At 39.9% G+C, this 24,685-nt stretch overlaps 1 protein-coding gene and 1 long non-coding RNA gene across 14 annotated transcripts; one reads left to right on the top strand and one right to left on the bottom strand.

The window, feature by feature from the left end:
- Window positions 1-3,050: 3,050 nt before the first annotated feature.
- On the top strand, window positions 3,051-4,681 carry LOC145430183 (uncharacterized). The gene is made up of 3 exons (XR_013910626.1): window positions 3,051-3,284; window positions 3,382-3,484; window positions 3,673-4,681. It is a non-coding gene; the product is annotated as an uncharacterized LOC145430183 (long non-coding RNA).
- Window positions 4,682-4,780: 99 nt separating this feature from the next.
- On the bottom strand, window positions 4,781-24,068 carry terb1 (telomere repeat binding bouquet formation protein 1). 13 transcript variants are annotated; one of them, XM_026176144.2, is made up of 22 exons: window positions 21,024-23,200; window positions 20,816-20,926; window positions 20,525-20,656; window positions 20,070-20,201; window positions 19,786-19,846; window positions 19,530-19,648; window positions 19,231-19,359; window positions 18,976-19,128; window positions 18,749-18,880; window positions 18,454-18,579; window positions 18,096-18,226; window positions 17,697-18,001; window positions 17,545-17,609; window positions 17,008-17,070; window positions 16,128-16,346; window positions 15,062-15,133; window positions 13,566-13,631; window positions 12,371-12,441; window positions 11,713-11,745; window positions 11,590-11,637; window positions 6,202-10,921; window positions 4,781-5,761 (listed from the first exon to the last, which is right to left on the bottom strand). In XM_026176144.2, the coding sequence occupies exons 1-21, from the start codon at window positions 21,058-21,060 to the stop codon at window positions 10,883-10,885; spliced, it is 2,244 nt and encodes a 747-aa protein (XP_026031929.2). In that variant the 5' UTR covers window positions 21,061-23,200; the 3' UTR covers window positions 4,781-5,761; window positions 6,202-10,882. The 13 variants fall into 13 exon arrangements, with proteins under 13 accessions (XP_026031929.2, XP_026031928.2, XP_026031927.2 ...); XM_026176143.2 differs by lacking the exon at window positions 21,024-23,200 and adding an exon at window positions 23,691-24,068 and having other exon boundaries at window positions 11,590-11,745; XM_026176142.2 differs by having other exon boundaries at window positions 11,590-11,745; window positions 21,024-23,196.
- Window positions 24,069-24,685: the final 617 nt, after the last annotated feature.

The raw sequence follows: 24,685 nt of genomic DNA, 5'->3' as shown, positions 1-24,685 counted from the left end.
ATTTTTCTTGCCAGTTCAGGCTGCTGGTTATTGTTTTTTCTTAAAATGCAGTGAACTTAAGAGCTTAAAGGAAAATTACATTGTGAACACATCTTGCTGTTAACATGCTGTTTGCCTTGAGATTTTTTTTGTGTCCCTTTTTTCCACTTTTTAATTTAGTCAAACATACAAAGCCGGTCCTTGTAATCAAAGCCTAAGCGCTTGTAGGCAGGGGCTTTAGAGACATAATTAAAAGGCCAGAGTGAGAGAAGGCAGTTTTGGTGTACAAAGTGACAGAAAGTGACAGTCTGATGCAAGGTTGTTTAGAACATCAGTGATTTAAAGAGGAGGATAAAAGGACAGAGGGGGGAGAAAGGAGTAGAGTGAAAGAGCGAGAAAGAAATGTGTCATGCAGCTGGACAGATTATCTACTGATGGCCCGCAAGATCAAGTCACACATGGCTAGAGATCATCAGCACTCCAGCATGTCCAGATTGCATTTTAACAGCTACAAGCATTTAACTGTATCTCTAAAGCGAGAGGACACAAATCAGAAAGTGGTACTGGTCTGTAAAGATTACTATTATTTTATTTATTTATTTATTTTAGCTTACGTCTGCGTTTTTGTGCTTGAATCTGCAGAAGAGCTGAGACAATAGAAAGTCCTGGGCGAGAGATTGGAAATTAGATTAGACCAGACTTAGAACACAGTTTTAATTGCACTCACAGTACTTGTGATCCTGATTACTTCCAGCAAAATAAAGCGAGCATATGTGTGCACAAGTAAGTGTGCAATGACATGGAAAGAGAAAGAGATTTGCAAATGGTGCTTGAATTTTGTGTATACTGTATATAACTGTGCGTTTTTTTACAACACATAATTTAACATTTGGGCCCACGCATTTGTGTATTAACTGGAGGAGTATAAGGATCATTAACAGAAATGTGCCACTAGACTAACTGTTTTCAGTGATAGTGGTGCATTTTTTTAAGTGCGTCTGTAAGCTGTCAAACTCAATCTGCTATCAGTGCCATCCACTTATCATAAACTGAAGTGGAAATAGCTAAGCTACATTTCTTATTGATTAAGTACTGGCTAATGAGGTTTATAATAATAATAATAATAATAATACATTTTATTTATAGGCGCCTTTCAGACCCTCAAGGTCACCTTACAGTAACACGTAAACATACCATAAAAAACATAAGAAAAATGTATATATAGCAAACATGGTAGATAAAATTTAGATATAAACAGTCATAAAAGTATAAAAGCAAATATAAAAACTGAGCAAGGTAAAAATGGCCTAAGTTTATCTGATGTTTATTTATACTGATGTTTTTATTGTTTTATTCATAATAGTGTTCACATTCTTCTTTACCACTTTTAGAATTGTTTTATTATTTTTTTAAAGTTATTTGTAGATTCACTTATTTATACTCCTCAAAAACAAAAAAACTGGAATGGTTTTAAAGGTGGAGGCCAGTGATGTGTTTTTACTCCTCATCTTAGCTGACTGAATGTTTGTTGTTTGGTTGGTTAGGGTCAGTGTCACTACTCTCTACAGAGGTCGCACAGGCAGACCAACCCTGCCAGGATCAATATGTGCCATTGCCAGAAGGTTTGCTGTGCCTTCCAGTACAGTCTCAAGAGCGTGGAGGAGATTCCAGGAGACAGATAGTTATTCTAAGAGACCTGGACAGAGCTGTAGAAGATCTATAAATCATGAGCATGACTAGTATCTGCTCCAGAGAACTGCCAGAGCAACAAAATGACCTCCAGCAGGCCACTGGTGTGAATGTCTCTGACCAAGCAATCAGAAGCATTCATGAGCATGTGGTCATGGCCATACATCCTCTAGTGGGCAGGACGAGTACAGGTGCCATGTGCTTTTCACAGATGAGAGGTTCACTCTCACCCTTTTTCAAAACAGATTCAGCAGTAAGAACAACAGCTTAATCTGTGTCAAGCTCAGTTCTGAATGTACAGTGCACCATGTGCCAAAATATTAATGTAAGATAAGGGGGAAGAAAGGAAAATATGGAAGATACTGTACAAAAACTGGCTATTTTCCCTCAAACTAAAACTTTACCTTGTGGTTTTCATGCCTCTGCCCACCACTCTGCAATCGTGGCTCAAGAGTTGGGCGTTCGCCTTGTAATCGGAAGGTTGCCGGTTCGAGCCCCGGCTTGGACAGTCTCGGTTGTTGTGTCCTTGGGCAAGACACTTCACCCGTTGCCTACTGGTGGTGGTCAGAGGGCCCGGTGGTGCCAGTGTCCGGCAGCCTCGCCTCTGTCAGTGCGCCCCAGGGTGGCTGTGGCTACAGTGTAGCTTGCCATCACCAGTGTGTGAATGTGTGTGTGAATGGGTGGATGACTGGATATGTAAAGCGCTTTGGGGTCCTTAGGGACTAGTAAAGCGCTATATAAATACAGGCCATTTACCATTTACCATTTCACTCAGGTTGGTTACAAAATGTTATTATCACCACTGCAGAATGAAGACAAATGTGAAACAGTCACAATCTCTCATGGAGCAGCATGTGGTTTCTTTAAATTATAACCACAAATAATGTCAAGAATATATGATGCTACTGGGAAGTTTGCCTTTGACCTTTTTGATATAAATGTTATGATGTCGCGATTTTGTCTTACTAGAATTTTTGTTGATCCTAAAGTATGGGAAAACACATGTTCTGTGAGTTCACTGTGACTTTTGAGTCTTGAAGTCAAAGAAATTTTCTCAAGGTCCTTTCAAATATTGTATCTCTGGGACAGACAGTAAGATTACATAATGTCTCCATTCATGAGTGCTGAAATAAAAAGCAAATCTACAGGTTTTAAGCACAAAGGGCGGGGTGGGTGAAGGTGGGGGTTAGATTCCTTACAGGCATTAAATGAAAAAAAAAGTAGAGCTCTACCGCCATCTAGCGGACAATAAAGTCTGAATCACTATTTTGAAAACCGCCGTTTGCTAATCCTTTGTTGTCGTGGCTGTATGGTGCCATTACATCCTTGTCCGCCAGGTGTCGCTAGCGACTCTGTCAGCCGGTGACATCACGGTTACTCTCTGCTGTGATTGGTTGCCAGCGGCACCAGAGCTCGTGCAAGCCGTGTTGTAAACAGGTTAGTCTCGTTTCTTTTTACGTGATGTTGCGGCAGACTTTCGAAATGTTGTAAAGCTGCGTACGACGTAAAGAGCGCGACATGTCAGAAAGACACAGGTCGCTGCCTGCATGGATGGCAAAGAAAGAGGAGAAAAGCCAAGAAAAGAAGCCACTGAAGAGAAAGCGGAAAGCTGCCAGGTAGTTATCGTTAGAAACACGATCGGGGTCGGTTTAAGGCCCCATTTAAAGCTCCTTAGTTTTTTTAAACATACCCAATCCACTTATATGTTCCCAGGTCTGCTTTCTACTGTATGAACGAGCAAGAGCTGGTAGAAGCAGCTGTTTCCTATGTCACAAACGGCTCATGTGAGGAGCTGACACTCGTGACTCACCAGCAGGTGGTGCTGCTTCTCTTTTCAGACCTTTGATTTTTTTTCCCTACATGCCCTATACGTGCAATATAATGATGTGAAAGTCCATTCTATCCAATATTCCTGTGTGCAGTTAAACTCTTAATCATCACATGTGGGTTACTCTCTTAACTGTCGTGGAATATTTGCTTGATCTCCCCTTCTCCCACACCCAGGGTAAACAAAAAGCAGTGGACACAGTTAAGAAGATGGGGAAATCCACAAATTCACAGCTGACAGTGAATCCAGTTGCTGCAGAGGAGTCCCCATCAGACTGCACTGAAGATCTGGATTTGACGTATGTTTCAGAATCAGACTTGGACATTACAGCGGTAGAAACATTACCGTACACCAGCAGCCGGCAGCATCAAACATCTGAGCGTCGGCATTCAGGAACAGTTGAGGATTTGGAGGCTGGGAAGACGCATGAATCACCCCAGACAGCAGCAGAGGACAGCGACGCCTTACGCCTTGTACGGGAAATTTTTTTCAGCTGATTAACTTATCTAATTGACACTAAAAAGTTTTTGCATTAAGTCGAAAAGTGTCAGTTGGGAGAATGCTTCCTAAATTACGAATTCAGGTGAGAGTCCAGTCAGTACTTGAGGACACATAGCTGGCAGCTCATCCACAAAGAAACAGTTTGGAGAATGGATCCATTAATTGGTGTCTCAGAGAGGTACATCCCAGCAGCGCTTTACAGGACTACATCCAGAGAAGGAGACAAGTAATTAATTCACCAAAGCTTCTGTACTGAAATCAAATTTCAGCACTTCAGTCTATGTTTCAGTGGCAGCATCTAGCACCTCGCGTGAGAGGAACTACTTATTTTAGTATCTTACAGTGTGACAGTTACTTAAGTGTTGTGTTTGTTCTTTTTCTCACTTGGTTCCAAACACTAAAATTGAAAACATGGCATTTTTTTTAGGTTTACTGAAGGTTTTAATGGGGGGAAGAAAAAAAAAGTTTTTTGTTTTCACATGCATGACACTGTATATGAAACTGACAGCATCTGTGGGTTTTTCACCACAAAGGTTTGGTGTTAGAAATGTTTCCACCAGAAGACCTAACAAGTTCCTGCAAGTACCCTGAGCATGGTACTGCTGCAGTACAAGTGGCCTTGTTCTGTGGGGGGGGGGAACTTGAAAAAAGCCTTGCTTTTGCATTAAACTGCCAAAACATAAAGCATACTGTTATTCATGTGAATTAGCTAGAAATTGTAGTTACAGAAATCACATTACTGTTGCTCCTTGAATATATGAGGTAGCAGATATAAGAACACACTTTGAAAAAATACATATATTCTTTATTCCTTACAGCTTATATAGAAATAACTGTCAGCACAATTAGGGTACCACTCATGCATCCACCAGCTGTGCATTTCAGACTCAACAGACCATATTTTTTGTTGTGTTATACATTATGTGTGTTGGCTTTCATAAACCACTTGGTAAAGAGATACAAAGTGATATTGCAGCACCAGCAATCAACATATTCTCCTAAGTAGATTTATGTGTAATTGCATTAATATAGTACTTTTCTAGTTTTACTGACCACTCAAAGGTCTTTGTGATATGATCACAACATTAATCGCTTTATTTAAACTGCAAAGTGGCTCATGTTTGCATTTAAGCAGGGATGAGCTTAAGCATTTCGCTGCATTCCCAGTATGATCTCAGTCGCTTACCTAACACATGGGTCAGTACAGATGTGATAGCCAGCTCTATCACCACACCCAAATAGATATAGAACCAAACGGTTATGTTTTGCCAGCTCACATATGACTGATAGACAAACAAAAAACTGAAAAGGCCAGCCAGGGTGAGCAAGGCTGCTCCGACCTGGAAAGTCGTGCTGCAAAAGATAGCAGGTTCGTCTTTGTCAGAGATGACTGAATGCATGCCCATCAGGGCAAACGCCACAATAATCACTGGAACATACACAGCTAGGTAAACCGCTACTCTGACAGAGTTAGAATGTGGCTTAGATAAAGTCTCAGCTTCAGCTCCTTGGGATTGCGATCGCTCGTACAGGTGACTCTTATACACATTATCACAGGACCATTCACCAGTTTGTTGGATCTGACAGAATCTGTAGGGGCTGATGAGGACTTTATCAGAGCGAATGAACACACCATCAAAAGGCACCAAGGAGATTATCATCTGAACCATGACAAGCAGGAGAAGCAGAAAGATCCCACGAACGTGACACGTGGGACTCCTCACAGCACATTGGGCTCTCTGCTCAGGCCACATCCTCACTACTCTGTAGATTAAATAAAGAGTCATGCAATCAATCAAAACAAACATTCTGCAAACTAAGCATGAGAATGACGTATATTAGAGCAGAAAAGAGAAGCTCAATGTACCAAAGATCCTAAAGACGTTTGACTGTCTTGCAGCTTAAGAACACACTGATGTTACAGTAAATGTGTCAGTGGTTTTGGGTTCAGCCTCAGTCAGCCGATCAGCACGTTTACTTCCCCAATATGAAGGCCTTATGTCATATAACTGTATTCACGTTCCTGTCATCATGGCTATACTGAACAACTAATGCATAAGCTTTCTATAAGCAAATCTACAACTGTCCAGGGCTTTAATAACACACAATTTAGTGGTTTAGTTTAATGGCATAATATCTAGTTTGACTGAGTAAGGCAGATCCTTTAATTATTATTATTATCGTTTTTGTTGTTGTTTACTTACGTTTAGTAACCGAGAAAAGGCAACGAAGCCAATCTGGTTCAGGAAGTTAAGTGGTTTCGCGCTGGAGCGCGCGCCGTGGACGCGGAGAATGTGCGCCTCAGCAGTCTGTGCAGGGCTCAGCTCCTCTCTGCTGTGCGCACTTCGAGCGGTTTAACAAGCAGTCTCCTCCACGAAGAGTCATCAGCAACTTTATATATATAGACCTGCTGCAACGCCAAAAGTACAAAGGTTGGTGAAATACTATTATCCTCCTAGACATTTTAACCACAGTGTTTTTGCTCCTTCTCTACTATTTGGATACAATTTAACAGTCTGAGCACCGCGACAGGGAGGCGGGGTCGTCTGCAAAACTTGTTTTTCCTTTCGCGATCACCAAATATTAATGTTTACTGCCTAACTTATGTTGCTTGCATTTTTTTAGTAGCGCATAATACTAGTTATGTGAGTTATGCTTCGTTTTTATAAGCGACTGGAACATATTATTTTATAGAATCTAAGAAAGACAAAACAACAATGAATCTGAAGACTTTAATTGACCTTTTTAAGTAAGGGGATGTTGACTGAAAGTCTATGAAGTGGTCAAAAGTTGTGACTGCACAGGTCATGATGTGTCCAGAGTGTTTTTTTGTTTGTTTGTTTTTTTGTGGTCGGCGTGTGTATATCAGGGTACAGGAAGTAAAGGATTAATCAAACAAGTGCTTTAGTTGGTCCTTGGGCTCTCCAGAAATATATTTAGACTTCTCAGAAAAAATAGAGCACACAGTGCAAAGAAGAAGAACATAATGTACTAAAACACTCAAATTTCATCTCCACCAGTCAAATAAGCATCTCTCTTGGCATTATTATTATTATCATTTTGACTTTCTGTACAGGCTCATTATGGGAAACAGGCTCAGCAGAAGGCGAGAAACCCCAGCCAGCACCCATGAAACTGTGGCTGTTGAAGAGAAGACCACAAAGGAGCCAGGAAACGACTCTGCAGTTACACAGACTCACGAAGCCGCCAAAACGGAGGATCTAGATGTGGTGGTGGGAGAGCCAGTGACACCAGTGGCATGTTTACCCAATGAAGAATGTGTCGCGGATTTTAAAGAAGCAGAGGCTTCCAGTGCCTCAGCCCCGAAAAATGATACAGAACCAGCACCTATGGTAAAGGAAGCCCCAGTCCAACCTGAACCTCAGGTCTCAGCCAGCACACCTTCACCTTCAGAACCAGCTGCTGAAGCTGAGCTTGCTCCTGACTCCGAACCAGACATTGAGATAGTCCAGCCCAGCTCAGAGCCAGCACCACCCTCAGTGGAGCATCTGGAGCAGCAGCCGGATCAACTAACACAAGATTCTCTCCATGAACCGGTTCTTTCTTCGCCCCCTTTGACCAACTCTGGTTCCCCTGATTTCGCGCCCTCCCAAGATCCCATCCCTGTCCCAGTCAATCCAGACGAGCCATCAGACCTCCCAGCTGGTGAGGAATGCCAAGATGGGGATGAGGCTGCTGACATTTCCATGCTTGAGCCAGAGAAGCCAGCAGAAGCGCATCTGGAAAAGCCGATGGAGGTGGAGGCTGAAGAGAGTTTGGAGAAGCTTGGAAGTGATGTCAACGAGGAAAGCATTAGTGAAACCCCAAAGAACTCGGAGCTGAGAGGAAATGACCTTGGCAGTGACCTCATTCCAAGAGATGTCAATGTCCCTGATGACACTCCCATCACAGACATGAGCACATCTACTGAGCTGATGTGAATCCATCAGAGGATTCATGAAGGAAGTGAAACCCTCTAAATCTAAATTGTGTATGGATCTAAAAACAGTGGTTTGTCTCACCCAAGTGCCCACATTAATGCCAATAGAGCCTTTTTTTTAATGTTAAATGAACCAAAGGTGCCAAAAAGCAGTGTGTGTGTGTACATGTGTGTGTTGTGATGGAAAGAAGAGTGACCTAGAATGCTTCATTATTAGACAGATCTTCATCTGTGAAGATCCAGGCAGAAATTAAATGTGTCTTGTATATATTTGAGCAGTTTTCTTTTTTGTTTAAAAAAAAAAATAGCAACAAAAAGAAAAATGAAAAGAAGGTTAATGAAATAAATGTAAAGGACAAAGAATGCAACTTCAGCTGGAAACGGCATGTGCATTCCACAACTGGTTACGAGTATCTACTACACATTTATGAATTAACATAGTAATACTTGGCATTTTCAATAATCCACTAATCAGAATGATTGTCATCTTATGTAATTTTAAATAAAATAAATGAATTTTCAATGTCAAGTAGTTGCCTTTGACAATAAACTGGCATTTACACATCAAAATCTTGCTCCCTGTTTTTCCAAAGGTATATTTTATAGTATCTGGTCACACTGAAGATTCTGGGAATAGATTTTTGTGGGGGAAGAAAAATAGGAGATACTCTGGGCATGTTTGACAAACTACTACATGTACGGGGCACTCTGCAAATGGCAATAGAAATCTATGTAGCAAATCCCAGTTCATTTAAGAGGGACTGGAGCTTCTCACTGTCTCGTGGGAGAGAGGACATCAGAGGAGGGAGGAGAAAGGGGGGAGACTAGGCCACATTCTTTCCAGAGGAAGGAGATTTTCATGGGGCCTGGGTCAAAAGTCTTCAGTGTGACTGCATTTCAGTCCATGAGAAATCTGTTCCTCACATGCCTCCCCTTGCTTTCACCCCTTGCTTTCACTACATTGCTATCCCAAAATCTTGTCTGAGTAGTCAGGACACTGGTATGAGAGGCCACTCCTAAATGCCTTAAAACTTTAATCTACAGTCATGTGGAAAGAAAGCACACGCTTTTGCAATTCTGTGGTTTAATTTATCAGGTCATAAAACATAACCTATAACTGGGTAACCACAACCTCAGATATTACATCATAACAAGCTTAAACCACAATGTAGAAGCAGTGTGTGAAAAGCAGCTGACAGGTGCTGCTAACCAAATACATTTGATTAATTGATTAATTAGCAAATGTTTGCACCTCTATAAAAGCAGAGATTTTGGCATAGTGCTGGTTTGGAGCATTGCCCGTTTTTTCATGAGTGGAAAACATTTAAGACTGTTTCCAATCTTCCCAGCTGTGGATATCTCCACGTGCACAGTGGTGGAGGGGTAAATATTTGGGCTCAGTTTGCAGCTACAGGATCCGGACACCTTGCAGCCATTAAGTCGACAGTGAACTCCTCTGTACATCAGTCTAGAGTCACATGTAAGGCCATGTATCAGTCTTTTATATCCTCGACAATAATGTGAAAGACTGATAGTCATACAGAAAATGATTACTTCATGTTATTGTTATTAAAGGTGGTTTTACAAGCTACATGGGTGCAGTTAGTTTTTCCACATACCACTTCTGCAGTTTAGCTTTTTGTTAAATAAATATAGTGTAATATGTTGTGTTGTTTTTCGTTGTAGGTTGTTGTATTTTTTAGAAATTTTAGAACATGGTAAGGACTGGATGATTTTTTAAAAATATCCTGATATGCAAAAGCTTAGAATTGAAAGAGGGTGTACTTGCAAATGTAAATAAGCAATAATTTGCACATTTACTTTGCCAATTCAACAGAAATACAAATCAATGACGGGAAAAGCTTAATGCCAGGGTATAACTATCACCAGTAAAAAATTCCCTTTCACCCTTCCATTATTATATGAGGTCTCAAACTATTACAGCCCACACCCCAGGGCATGGAAAATGGGGAAGACCCATGATTTTAGCAACACACTGATGAGTCCCCACAGAATGGGAGAGGCACTCTAGACAATGATCTCAGTCAAGCTAAGCTTTAAAGGACACATTTTGCAGACTGAGCTGCTTCTTGAGGCACACTGGGAAAGATAAGCAGTTTGATTTGCACTGTGATTCCTGTCATACCAGAGGCTTTCAGCTCAATAAACAAAAGTGCTTGACCTGAGTCCCCTCTCCCCTTGTTGATTTCCTGTCTGTGAACTGAAGCACAAAAACAAAGAAAGCAGGACTTGGCATTTGCTTCTGTGATGCTCTATGTCAAGGCCTTAACAGGGTCTAAGCAAAAGAAGCAATCAGACATAATCTAAATAGTCTTGTTTTACCTGAAAACTTTATGGAAAACAACTCTGGTTAATAACTGGTGAAACAGACACCACTTTCTTTAATATGCATATGATATAACAAGAGTCATTTTAATGACCAGATTTTATCCAAACTGCCATACAGTAAATCTGACCTGGACTAAAAACAGCTAAGATACAGAAAAATAAATATGTGGAAAACTATACTTATACTGACTATCTGAACACACTGTTCAAAGGCCAGTTAGTCTGATAGACGGTTATGCGGTACAATATAGTAATTATTCAATAGGTGCTTTTGCATCGCTTAAATCTACCTTTTAATATCAATTTAATTCGGGCACAATTCATTCTCAAAGAAATGAACATAAACCATGAACAAATAATCACAAATAAATAACATCTACAGCTATATTTTCATTTTCAAACCATAACTCAAACAGGTTTGAGACAATATTGCATTGAAACCACAACTCACTAAAATTAGTACACCAGGTATAATATAAGGAATATATACTGCTGGAGATCATAAAAAAAATTATTGAAATGTTTTTTGAAGTGAGAATGAAGGCCTCACAGGTAAATCCAGTCAGCTGATCAACAAATCCTAGGTTGAACAAGGATTAAGAATCTGCACGGCTGGCATCCTGGGCCTTACGTTTCTGAAGGCAAAAAGACAAATGAAGCTAATTAAAGTCTGTGTAGTTTAGCGGTTCTGGTGGCATTCAAAAGTTTGAGCACCCCTAGTCAAAAACTGACACTTACATAATTCAAAAGGTTTGAAAGATCAACTTAATGGTGAAAAACAACAAGACCAATAAAACAAAAGCGTTTAATCCTATGGCAGTAGGATTACATTTCTAGTCAGATTTAGTAGACTCAGGAGTGGTGGTGCACTGCAGCAACATCTGCACAAATATGACCTCATGAAAGAGTCATAAGAAAACCTCGCCTGTCTCCTGAAGAGGTTATTCATTGAGAGAATTCTGCAAATAAACATCATCAGAAGAGATGTATATGCAGATTCATGAGAGGTTCTGTCTGAAGGAGAGGCTTTTAAGGGAAAAAACTTCGGGTGAGTAAAAAACACATTTATGAAATTGGCCAAATTAGGTCTTCCTGAACACCAGGTGATGAAATTTGTTTTGGGGATTTTTTTAATGAATGGGGGGAAAAGTAATTTACTCAAAATAATTTTTAGAAAGTATGAAATTACCTTTGTGCATTTTGTAAATCATGTCATCCCTTTAGAGTTTGGAAATAAGTACCACTGTGCTCAAAACTTCTAAGGCCACTGTAACTTGAAAAACACTTAATTTAAGGATTTTACCATTAGTCGCCTGTACTTCTTGGCCAAGTCAACATTGGTGCGCCCAGGCTGGAAGGGATATGACCACAAGATTAAGTTCCAAGAGAAGCCATACGTCTTTACTCCAGACAGCAGGTAACCCACCTCCTCACAGCTGAAGTCCTTTCTCTTCCTTTTCTAAGAGTATTGAAGCCAAAAAAAGTAAGAAAAGTAAACAAAGACAGCCAGAGACATGTGCATACATGTGGGCATGTATGCACATGCACATCCATTTGCCACACCTCTCAGTGCTTAGTAACTTTTAAAGCATTTTCTATCAAAAATTGGCCTGGTTACTGAAGCCATGGTTAATCACATATATAATAAAGAAAGAGGAAAATGTTTTCAAAACATCTGTCTTTTTTTCTTCTTTTTTCCATTTGTTCATACTGAAAACAATCCAGCCAAGTTGCCTGTAACCAGCATCCACAGACCACACTGGTTTCAGCCCATTAATAGCTGCATTTTGCAAAGCATGCTATTCACATTTAAAATGATTTCAACACATCTCGATGAGCAATGGTAATTTGTTAATTCTTAACGGGATTATCTTCGCTTTCTGATGGGCTGTCCCTATTGCAAAATAATGCAAGCACCAATAACAGAAAGCACTGTCAGGGATAAAAGGCGCTTTGGTAAACTGAAACTCTACTGTGTGTATCTGCCCTTTATCTTCAATTATTGTTATAACTATGATGCAATACTGATTATGACAATAAAGCTTTTTCTCGACATCCAAAAACATATCTGATAGAAAACTTACAGTGGAACTGTGATCCAAGCCAATCTTCTGCAGATTGTTATGGTGACCACTCCTCCCTCCCATCTCAATATCTGAAACACAGCACGTGAAAGCATGTTTACCAGGGATGCACTGATTTATTAGTTAAATCTAAACATCACTGATATTCAGTTTGTATACAGCCATCAGCAAATACAATGACATTAAATGATAACAGAGGTCAGTGGATTTCTGTTGTGTGTCACCAGCGTTGCATCTAGTTTCATATATTTGTGTAGCTGAATTTCAGTAAATTCGCTGACAGTGTGTTTAAATTACATTTAAAGTTATTGTTAAAAGTGGAGATGCTTTTCCCCTCCTCCAACAAAAGGTGAGAAAACAATCAGTACTGCAAATCATCTCTGCACCTCTACTGGAAAAGACAAAGCTTTACAACTCCTGTTTTATCATTATATATTCAATTGCCCCAGATTTAATATGCAAGATAATTTCTCTTTTTGCCTAGGACTGATTTTATAGTAGTACTAAGCTGTAGTAAAAAAAGATGAAGACAGAGCAGGAGGGGCGGTATTATAGTTTAACATGCTGAAAAATGGATGACAGTGGAAAAATCTAAGGAAGAATGGACTCAGAGTAAGCGCTGGAGCTGAGATGGAAAAAAACAACAGTAAATCTCAGTGTGACAGCACAGAGAGAATGCACTATGAAACAGTGCCCCTTGCTTTGCAACACTACTGCAATTCTTGGGCTACACAACCTTTGAGATGATGCAAACTTGCAAACTGACAAAACACTGCAATCCCTCTAGTTTCACTACAGCGTCACTGGCAAGACACAAAAGCATCCGCCTTAATCTCTCACAGTGTTACACAGAGTGTGAAACAGCTTAATGCAGCTGTGCTGCTTTGAACCAGCCCCGGCCTGCACTGTGAGAACACTGGCTGCAGTTCAACATTCCCTCTGCTGTTTGGTTTGTCTGCTGCCAGGAACACATTGCAGAGAACAGCTCCCACCACAGGCTCTCAATCATAACATTCACACAGTTAAATAGTCAGCTGTAAATACCCCTATCTGATGTTGCATATCTATCTTCAGGAGGATTCTCCCTTTTTAGGAGGGCCAAGAGAGGAGTGATGGGATCTGTGTTGCTGATTATGGCAGAAATGCAGGACTACAGTAAATAATTAAACTGCTGCTTTGTGAAAACATCTCATACCAGTCCTGTTATGAGAGACGAATGTTGTCTTTTTAGCTCTTCTTTGTAGTGGAACCAATGTGACGCCTAAAAAGAAAAAGACAACCAAATTAATTTACAAATTATACATATAGATGTCCTACACCTAAAACACAGCAGCTCGCAACTGCTCAATTTCTTTATCTTTCAGGACATTCCTGCTGCTTTCTATGTTCCTATCGCTGTATCACATAATTCTGTGACATTAACCATCCCACACACACCATAGAATTTATACTGAAAACTAAACTGTAATGCTAATCCTTGGTGGTGGTAAAAAACATGTAAAGTAAAACCAAAAGTTAGAAGGGTCATTCTGCATTATTTGCCACTGCTCTTGCAGTTATTACTTGATGCAACATAAATGGAGAAACTATTGCTTCAAAGTTGTTGCCTCATCTGAAAATCTTCTCAGTGCATGTCTACTGCTGCTACCATAAAGCAATGTTGTTGTCCCCCCCCCCAATAATTATTTATTATTGTTATACATTATTATTATTCCCTTACAGGATAACTGCTAGGATAAGGTGTGACAGTACAAACTCTTTGTTTCAGGGACACATGCCTATGCACGCATGCATTCCCACTGTCACCACTCCCATTGTCACAAAGTGCTTGCTCATAGTGGGTCATCTGATTGTTGGGCCTCTCTCTGTATTATTGTAAGTTCCTTACCTTACAATATAAAGTACCTTGAGGTGACTATTAACATCTTTTATGTTTGTGAATTCATATTTTGCCAAATGCCCTCAGAGGCGGTGGTTTTGTTGTGACACATCAACATCTGGCATGTTTGCCAATCAATCCATAACTGCACGCTCTTGCTGGCACTGGACCAATGGTGACACATTAAAAGCTGTCATGTTTGTCAGTTAATGCGTAACTATATTTCTCACCCCAAAGCTCAAAATGTGTTCAGGGTTTGTGGTGGAAAAAAAAAATAAGGAAAAACAACAACATACATTTTACTCAGTGCTGTTATATCAGCAGTAGGTATATTAAACCTCGGAAACTGAGACTTGTGAGTTGAATTGATTTCTACAGAACAAACAGAGTACATAATAATAGAAGGTTACAGTTTAAACTGTGGCTTCTTAGAAGACTGCTATGGATTTCGAGGAATCATGGGGCACCTGGTTTCCAGGCCAGGTGTGAATGAAGTAATTTTCAGTCTCAGTCTGTTTAGCTGAGAGTGCTGCACATTAGCAGCACCATTCTCACACAGGCACAAATGGACCCCACAGTGAACTACACAGTTGGGAAACACTGCGTGTTGTCCAGGCACACTTTTGTGTTAATGTCTTCACCTTTACCAGGTGACTGGTGCCAAGTATGTGGCAAAAGCTCTTTTTTGTACTTGCACTGGTGCATTTCTGATACAAAATAATTACCACAAAGGGTTCAAAATAGCTCGTATATTAGATTTACAAAATCTCATTCGCAACAGTGCTTTCAGGTGTTTGTGGTAAATTTCTTACCATTGTGCTTTCTCCATCGGTGTTCAGGCAGAGTGTTCTTGTTAATTACCTTTCCTTCACCTTCAGAAGGTCCTACAGTGGAGTAGAAAGTCATTTTATTAGCAACACATGGCAACAATTTTACATTTAAGCATTTTTTATTTCAACTTAACCCTGTAAGACCCAACCCATCAAAAATTAGCCAGAAAATTCTGATTTTTTGGAACTGAGATGTTTATTAACCCTTATAACAAAATCCACTTTTTTTGCTATATCATGTTGGGTATGATATATTTTTATTATATATTAATTATATTTTTTTGTATCATATTTGATACAGTGGGCGTTTTTGACACCTTCTTGTTAACAACAATGTCAATTTTAGACAAAAAAAAAAATAGTTTTGTCCATAAGTATTGATCAACAAGTATTGATCATGTTGATGAGATAAAGGTGTCAGAAACTCATGTATCAACTATGATACAAAGGGATTAAAAAGAAAAACTTTCACACAATGACAATAAAATACTGTTCAAAGGTAAAGTAAAGCTCCACCCATGCATTTCAGTTCTTCTCTCACACTAACAGTGAAGAGTGCCTGCAAGACACTGCAAGACTACCAATGCAAGAAATTAATAAGAAAACTTCAGAGATTATGTGGGCATTACTCAACCATTAAATGTGGTTAGCTGAAATCACATATGCTGCCACTAATTCGACCCTGTCTAAGAGACAAAGAATCTCAGTGTGTGATTTACAGAGAGCAGATTACCCAATGACAAACGCCTATCAAAGTGCAAACAATTGCACCCTTTGTGGTCACTGAGGAAAATAATTTTTCTGCTGAACTTTGATGCGAATTGAGTGATAAAGCAGGTAGTGCATCACCTTCTGAACCAAACATGTTGAAAACTCTGTCTATCCATTAGCAGCAAGGCCTTTAAAGGAAACTAACAATAATTAGTATTTTTTAATATAACAAAAAAAAATGCAAACCTAGGACCTACAGGAACTATTAGTGTTAACTGTAAATACACAGAAATCCAGTGATAAACTGGATTTCTGTGCATATGGAGAATCTTCTTACCAGTCCAGTTTTTGCAGGTTTGTTGTGGCTCTGCTGCTGAATATCTCTCAGCCTCAGCGGGATCCTGGTGCTCCTTCTCAAACACGAGCCTGCAGTGATGCATTCTGAAGTGCTTGGTGGCCTCTCTGAGAACCTTGTGCCTGTCACAGCTTTGGTGGCAAGAGCTTTGGAGAGACTCAAAAGTGTGACTGGTCACTTCCTCAAAAGGTAACACACAGGCTATGTGGAGAAAGAAGGACATGGGATTTATACTTCTGTTTAACTCCTTCTGTAAACCATGTTTATGTCATAACCACAAATACTTCCCAAACTCCACACCATAACCTACACTATAACCTCATGTCAACCTCCCCAAAAATGTAACTAAATGTCACAGCCCACAAAGAGTGACTGAGCTCTTCAGTACAGTTGCCTTTCCAGTTACTCCTTCGTTGCAGTTTTTGAAGGGATCGAGCTGCTTTATGATGCAGTCCCCAGGATAACCTGGACATATATACCAGAAGCAAGAAACAAATGTACTTTGGTGACCATCAGGAGCAAGTGGAGGCTGTGAAATAAATCTCTTCTTTCTCGCAGGTCTACAGATGGGCCATTGGGAAAAGTGTGTATACTTCTTTGCGACAAATTTCACACTAGTGATGCCAGTGGGTCCCATACCGGTGTCTATGCCTGTTTGACTGAGGCCTACCTGTACATTTAACCAGAACTTTAAATGTATGGTCCTACTTTAACACGTCATAACTATTTTGAAATGAGGCTTATTAAGAGAGACACTCGTGTTTGCAAAGATATAGAGAAGTAAAGGCTGTCGAACACTGTCCTTGTTTAAACTCTGCCTTTAATAATACAAAATTAATAGGATTTCTGTGCTATTTCTTACCTGCACAACGACTATAAGGGACTGGGGCTTTGATCACGTTCTTCATATCAGTATGCTGTAACTCTAAACATAAAACACATTTAGGAAAACATCACATACTATACACTTACTGAAAATGTCAAAGTCCTTTTCATTGAAAATCCAAGTGTAAGACACAGGAGGCAAGTAAACACACACCCATACACACAAATCAGTCTGATACAAAAAAGGTCAGGCAGAGACTTGTGCAGATTGCATAAAAAGGCAAAATCCAAACACCAGGAACACGTTAAAAAAACATTCACAGGGATTAACTGAGTAAAAGAATGCCAGTAAGCTCAGGTATCAGACAACACACAATCTAGAGATTAAATGTTGGGAAGATATGTGTATATATTGAGGGAGTGATTTGCAGAGTGCAAACAGGTGAGTTAACTGGGGGAACCAGGTGAGGAAGTAAAGGCAGTCTGAGCATATAGCTAAATACTGTAATTCTAGTGCCTGGAAGTGAAAATAAGTGATACTGTGTGTTACGTCAAATAAAGCATCGTCTCTTACCTTCAATACACTTAATCTCGCTTGGTTTTGTGTACCTCACTGGAAATAGTGGCTTAAACCGCTGACTAAAAAAAAAAAAAAAAAAAAAAAATCTTATCATTCACCCTCATTTTTTTTCTGATAAATAACAGACGCAGAGCCACTCCACTAACCTGTTTGCCTCAAGTTGCTTACTGGCTCCCTCTAGTGGCAGGATATGAGAAGACATGAGCGCTCCAGTACCTTTGCACATTGAACACCTGACGTCACCTTCACTGGTTTCTTTGTGAGAACTTAACCCAGAGGTCAATTCCTTGTTTTCACCATTATTCCCCCTCTCAGTTATGTTTCTGGGGACAGTTTCAACACCCTCATTTTGTGGTATGTGCAGTGGCAGATTTAAAGCTGGTAGAGATATTTGGTCTCGCCCCTCATGTGAATTTGGTAGACCTGTGTCTTCCTGCTTACCCTCGACATCCTGAAGATCAACATAAGTACACATCATGAGTCACCATGATATGATCTGGTCAGACTTGGCAAATACATGTGTCTGATGCATGTTTAACTTTCACCCTTCTCTTCTCTAGCAGGTTAATCCTGTGTAGCATTTCTCTGGCTGAACTCCTGATCTCCTCAATGTGTTTAGGGGCTTCCACATTTTCAGCCCGTTTTGCTATCGGATCACCCACTCCTGAGCACATAGCTTTATAGAAAAGGCAAATACTGCAGATTCTTATGTTTTGCATACTATATACATGCCAGTTATCTTAAATGTAAGACAGAGGCAAATAATGCAAATAAAATGTATATAAGATAGACTGCTGTGATACACAGTAACTTAAAAGCTAAACAGAAATATCAAAGTGACTGTGACATGTGAAAATACATAGGAATACAGAATTATTGGAAAATAAAACTGCTTTGACTTACTGGCCTTTTTGCAAGTTTGCAATATGAATGTAGCAGCCCTCCTAACCTCCTCACTTGAATCCTCTGTGAGTAAAGTTATGATAATGGGGAGCCCTCCACACCATATCAGCTGGGACTGGTGCTTTTCTGTAGAACCAAATAAGCACAGTGCAATTGTGAAATGCATGGACAGTGTGTTATGATCTTTAAAAAAGGAACACTGTGCTCTCAATATGTGCATTATGCAAGATATCTTAGTTATGATATAAATTGGAATATATATTTTAAGCAGAAAAAAAAAATAGTGCAGTCGCACCAGAGGCCTCAGTGCAGTAACCAAGGCTTAGTAAAATAGGAAGCCTGTCTTCTGGGTCCAAGTGTGGACTAGCCAGCAAAGAGAAAAGGTGTAAGACCACGCCATACTGCGCCAGACCTGAAGCCAGAGAAGCTACAAAGAAGAGATTGTAAATAAAGAAGGAAATACTTTGGTTATTCAGTTGTGGATTTAGGGTGCATGTGTATGTGTTCGTGAGCAGTTCGCACAGTTATCAGTGATGCAAGCTGACAGAGTCTTGGATATAATGACAGAAAGCTGGCAAGACAATAAGCTCGTATCTGCAGCAGAAGCTAGACGACCCAGGGTAAGAGCGAGAGTTTCTAATCCCCCACAGGCAGAAAAACTCTCCTGAACACAGGCTGCCAAAAGAAAGAAGTGAAGAACATTTAATCATTTGCATTTCAGGATCAACTAAGATGTTTTACATTTCAAAAGAACAAAAACATAGTTTCAGCACTTACAGTTGTTGGCCACTGTCATTGCTATGAATGTGCATATTGGCTGAAAAATTTCAGTCTGTGGAAAAGTAAGCTGCTGAAGCCAGATTTTAATCACAGGAAACGCTGCCACACAAATACGCTGACCCTCCTCTGCAATACAAAAGAAAGAAATAACAGAGCAAAAAAAAACCCAGCTTTTGTGCTTACCCCAAAAAAACATTTAATTGAGTACTGAAAATTGTTGCCACTATAGCAAGAAAATCTGTATTTTACATTTCACCTTATCTGAACAAGACAAAAAAATACAAATCTCATGTTACCATTCTGAGGGTTGTTTACACATCCACAAAGAGCACTAGACACAGACGTCCAAAGCTGGTAAGTTTGAGTAGCATTAGCTGCTCGGAAAGTGGCTTCTGTGGAGATGGGGAAAGTGGCCCTGCAAAATATATACCATTTACCTTACATGGACTCAAATGAGTGTTTTTATTGATGTTGTTTTCCTTTCTTTGTAACTACAAGTGGTGTGATTAAAAATTATCTTTGGTCAAAAGAGATTTCAGCAATGAGAAATACCTGAAGAGATTCAGTAGAACGTCCAGGCAGCCACTGTTCTGAGCCAAAGTCTGTCCTAATTCTACAATAAAACAAAGTCAGACAAAGGTTGCAAACATTATCATGCTCTCAGAACTAAAAAAAGAGATTCATGCTATATTTTGCTCTAGTTATATGGAATAAATTTAATGAGCTTCCAAATAAACCAGACCATATAGAGTAAAGTGACTGATAAACATGCAGATAAATGTGTGATCCAGTCCTGTAGCTTAAACTTATTCTGTCTTTTTAGAATTTGATCTTACTGTTGTTGGCTACCAGCACAAGCAGCAAATAAACAGAGAGTCGCTTCTGTTTCAGCGGGATGTCCTCATTCATTAGACAATCAGCAAGGTCTGCAAATATCTCATTTTTGCACAGAGAATTCTTGCAGTAGACTAACAAAATGAAAGACAAATTATATGTTGTTAAAATTTAAAACTATAATTTATTTTAAAAAATTTACACTTAATAAACACTTAATAAATACCAGATATCACACAAACACATATTACACACATAAAGCACAAGTTGGATATCAATTAAGGACCACAGAGCTGCCTTTAATTTTTGGGGGAGGGGGAAGGTATTTCTTCCTTCCGATGCTTGATCGTCCCATCGTGAGAATGTTACGTAATTATCGGAAGATTCCAGAAACTGCATCCTTTAAAAAAAATAAACCTCCCTGAACTTAGATTGGACAAATATCAGACGTGCCTACCGTTGGCCTCTGCCAGTGTGCCAAGTGTAAAGAGAGCAGTCTCCTTAACATCTGGATGAACAATGCTGGATTTGGAGAGGTTATACACAAATGCCACACCTCCCATTTCTCTTAGCAGGTCCACATTATCCTCTGAAATATTCCCAATTTAAAGTGAGACAGTCATCAGTTACCATGTCAAGACCTTATGCTATATAAATATCTCACTAAATACATGTATTCATATGACAGATGTGTTCGGGTTCAGTTCAAGTTGAAAGTACGTTTATGTCATTGACTGTTCATTATTACCTCTCTTTTCGCAGATTGAATGAATAGTGAGAAGGGCTTGTTTCTGTAAATCGGGGCATTTCATCTGAAACTTGAGACACTCCAGCAGCAAACTGAGATCTGTCTTAATAGCTGAAAACGGAAGAATGTAATATAGCCAGTCAGGGATACATTTGTCCTTCCACAAATACATGAAAGAGCCTGAGGAGTAAACGGAAATTACACTTACTATTGCGCCGGTTGCTGCAAATCTTAGTCTTATCCATGTCAATGTTTAATTGAAGTGTTTAACAAAAACACTGGCAAATGTCATTAGTGTCTGGATAGCTCCAAATTACGAGAACATCATATCTTATTTCCCATATTTGTTCAGTTAGGTGAACCTTATAATACTACCATTTTCAGAAATTATGCTCGCTAACTAGCTAGCTATAGCTAAACTAGCCAAAAGTTAGCTAAAGCCTAATATCTAAACGAAGTAATTGTGCTCAGTTAAACCACAATTTGTTTATTGTCACCCTAATGTCCTATTTTAAACACACTCCCAAACCGTCACGGAAAAAAGGTTCGAGTATCTTACTGCGATATCAGCAATATTAAACGTTACCAGAGATATTTAATAGAAAGAAAGTGACGACGAAACTTTACATTGCACGTTACCATAGAAACGGACTAGCCTAGCTGCTACTACTACTACCCATAATGCAGCCCCTGAATTGGGACACAGTTATGGATGATGCTACAATATGCGGATAACAGGATTTTTTTCTATTTAGAGCATTTCAAAATCGTTACAAAAGTCAGTCATATATGGGCAATTTCAATGGGCCATTACTTTGGAAAGTAAAATCAGACTGATTTGATATTGACATGAACATTTGTATGTTTTTGTGTTAGAAGATTATAGATTGTCCAAATATGTGAGAGTTTTTAAATCAGCACTGCATGAGATTAACTGTGACACAGACGGCTGCCGGCCTGGCGAGGGAGAGCTCCACTTCAGCCTCCAAACTGGAGCCAGTGTGTTACTCACAGAATCACAGATTTACTCACATTTACTGACAGTGGATTGTCTGATTGTTCTGTGGGGTCTTTGCAGTATTCAGCCCCTTCCGGTGACTGTTGTTGTGACTGCAGGTAACATTTGGACAAAAGTCTTATGACTCCATTTTTAGGGTTTAATTAGGTTAAATATTCAACGAGTCAATTCGAGAATTCAAGACATATTTATCACTAAAATGATAGGTGAGAGCAGACGGAGGGGTAGTACATGTTTGTTTCTTCTTTTTACATTTCAGAGAAAACTAATCGGTGTAAGATATAACAATAGACGTCACTCACACATCAGAGTCCTTTTACATATTTTAATAATGGAATATCTCTATCTTCATTGTTTGTTAAGTGCACACACTGCATGAGGTCACATATTTATAAGCATTTTTGGTTTGTTCCACAGTTTTCAGGAACCTGTTCAGTGCATCCCAGATCATGTTCTGTTGCTCTCGAGTGTTCACACAGAGTACATTCACATGCTTAACCTTGACCTTAACAATTAACAGCCTTGTCCCTGATGCTGAAATTAAAAAAAAAAAAAAAAAAAAAGTAAGTTTCATCAATGATATGGTGAAAAAAAATCTGAACTTTATCACCTTTTGATCTGAAAAGTTACTGGTAATATATAACCTAACTTCCCCAGAAGCGGGTAAAGAAGTTGGACTCACTAGGAATAAACACAGCCCACTGCTGTTCACCCTGCTAACACATGACTGATAGAATCCACACAAACTCTGTTCAGGTGACAAATCTTTTCTAGTTTATTTAGCGCCTGCTGTGTCTTGTGCTTGTACAAAGACGTGTTCTGTGTTTGAACTGCCTAGGGTAGAGCAAGCTTTGTAAGTCAGTGCAGCCTCACTATGCTGCCCTCACGACACATGTGAAGCTAGACAGCTAGCGAACAAAATAGAGGAGATCTTCCACACAATGCTTGCTTTTAATGAAGATCCTTTAAAGCCTTATCTCTCAAGGCTTCTCCTTGCCATTTCTTATTTGTAACTGAAACATACAGAAAATGAAAATAAATTGCTAGCTAATACACATCTTAATGACAAACTTACTGATTAGCCTAGCTTAACACGTGCGTTACATTAGCATCGCAGTTCACTCCAGGTAAAGACAAAAGTTATCTCTGAACATATTAATACTCGCAAAGACGAACGTTTCCCAAGGTACAAGCGTGTAGGGCACTCTTAGCGTGTACATGAACTCACGGCATTAACGGAGAAAATACCTCAAAGATAGGTTAATAATCAGAGCGCTCCCTTGCTCCCATTTCCGCACATACAATACAAAGATCGCTTGTGGTAACGAATTCTCACTCTGAGCAAATTACGAACCCATACATTTTAACTGTTAGCATGAATCACTTATAATATATTTCTTAACTTTGAACTCATTTATCACTTTGCTTATGTAACTTAATCAGACTATGCACCAACTACTGACTTTTGACCAAAAGGCATAACACTCAGAGTGCAGGATCAAGCCTCACAGCCGCTCTTCTCCAATGTTAATGAGAGCAAACTGAGAAATGTAACCACTTTCTTTAGTGTGTACTTTCAAACATTCTGAGCTTAAACATTCAGATAGTGTTTGCAGTCATCACTGTAATAATGGGATTTGTGGGCTCGCAGGTTACATGACAATCCTGGACAACTATGAGCGGTCTACATTAGCAATAATTAACAGTATCAATGAATTTTATGCATCTTTGTTGTTGTGCAGTGACAGAAAAACAAAAGAACTCCCTCTCAGCTTGTTCGTGGCCAAAATGGCCACGTCCTGTTATGAACACAAATTCCAGTATTCGGAGGGAATCTGAGGTTAAGCGAGAGCATACCTGTAGCTGTCATATAATCGGCTCTTGCTGAGCAGTCCGTCGCAGTACGCCAGCATTTACTGCTGTTTTGCGCTAAATGGAGGAAATAATCCAACAAAACATCGGCTTAGCTTTATACGGGCTAGCGCCACCGTGCAATCAATGTGCAGGTGGGTTCCCAATTAACCGAGTTGTGCGGCGAAAAGAACGAGCGCAGGAGAGAGAGAGTGAGAGAGAGAGAAGAAAAAAAACGGAAGGCGAGTAGCCCATCTGGCTACATCGTGCTCAAATGAAGCACATTCCTCCGTTGCTTTGGCATGTGGGAAATTGCCATAGTAGTGCTCCTGAACCTGAGGAGCTTGTTTCTCCAGTCTCAGAACCATCTACTGATGTGGTCCCGACACAGGAGAATCTTGGTCCTCAACGTGAAGAGCTTGATTCTCCTGTCTCAGAACCGCTAGTACTCATCATCAGCAGTGATGCAGTCAGCCTCTCTGACCAGATCATATAGACCAGGGGTAGGCAACTCCAGGCCTCGAGTGCTGGTGTCCTGCAGGTTTTAGATGTGTCCTTGAACCAACACAGCTGATTCAAATGGCTAAATTACCTCCTCAACATGTCTTGAAGTTCTCCAGGGGGCTGGTAATGAACTAATCATTTGATTCAGGTGTGTTGACCCAGGGTGAGATCTCGAGGCCTGGCGTTGCCTACCCCTGATATAGACAGTGCTTGAAGCAGTTATGACCTTCTTGCCATATTGGCAGAATAAATGACCTGGAAGCTGTTGCACTGTCTGCACCTGTAAACTCCAGGACACGTTTGCAAACAATTTTCGTTGATATTTGCGCTGCAGCTGCAGGTTAGGGTGGAGTTACTGTGTGTGTGTTTACAAGTAGTTTTAAACCTTGTGATCCACAAAACAGCATAACAGTAAAAGAAGAATTGACTGCGTTACAGTCAGTGCGGGAGCGGCGGCTTTGCTCGTGCGCGATTCATTTGCAGTTTGGACGCACGTG

Source organism: Astatotilapia calliptera, chromosome 7 (genome assembly GCF_964374335.1).
Source record: "Astatotilapia calliptera chromosome 7, fAstCal68.1, whole genome shotgun sequence".
NCBI lineage: Eukaryota > Metazoa > Chordata > Actinopteri > Cichliformes > Cichlidae > Astatotilapia > Astatotilapia calliptera.
Note: the sequence above shows the minus strand (reverse complement) of the source record. Positions and strands in the feature narration are given on the sequence as shown.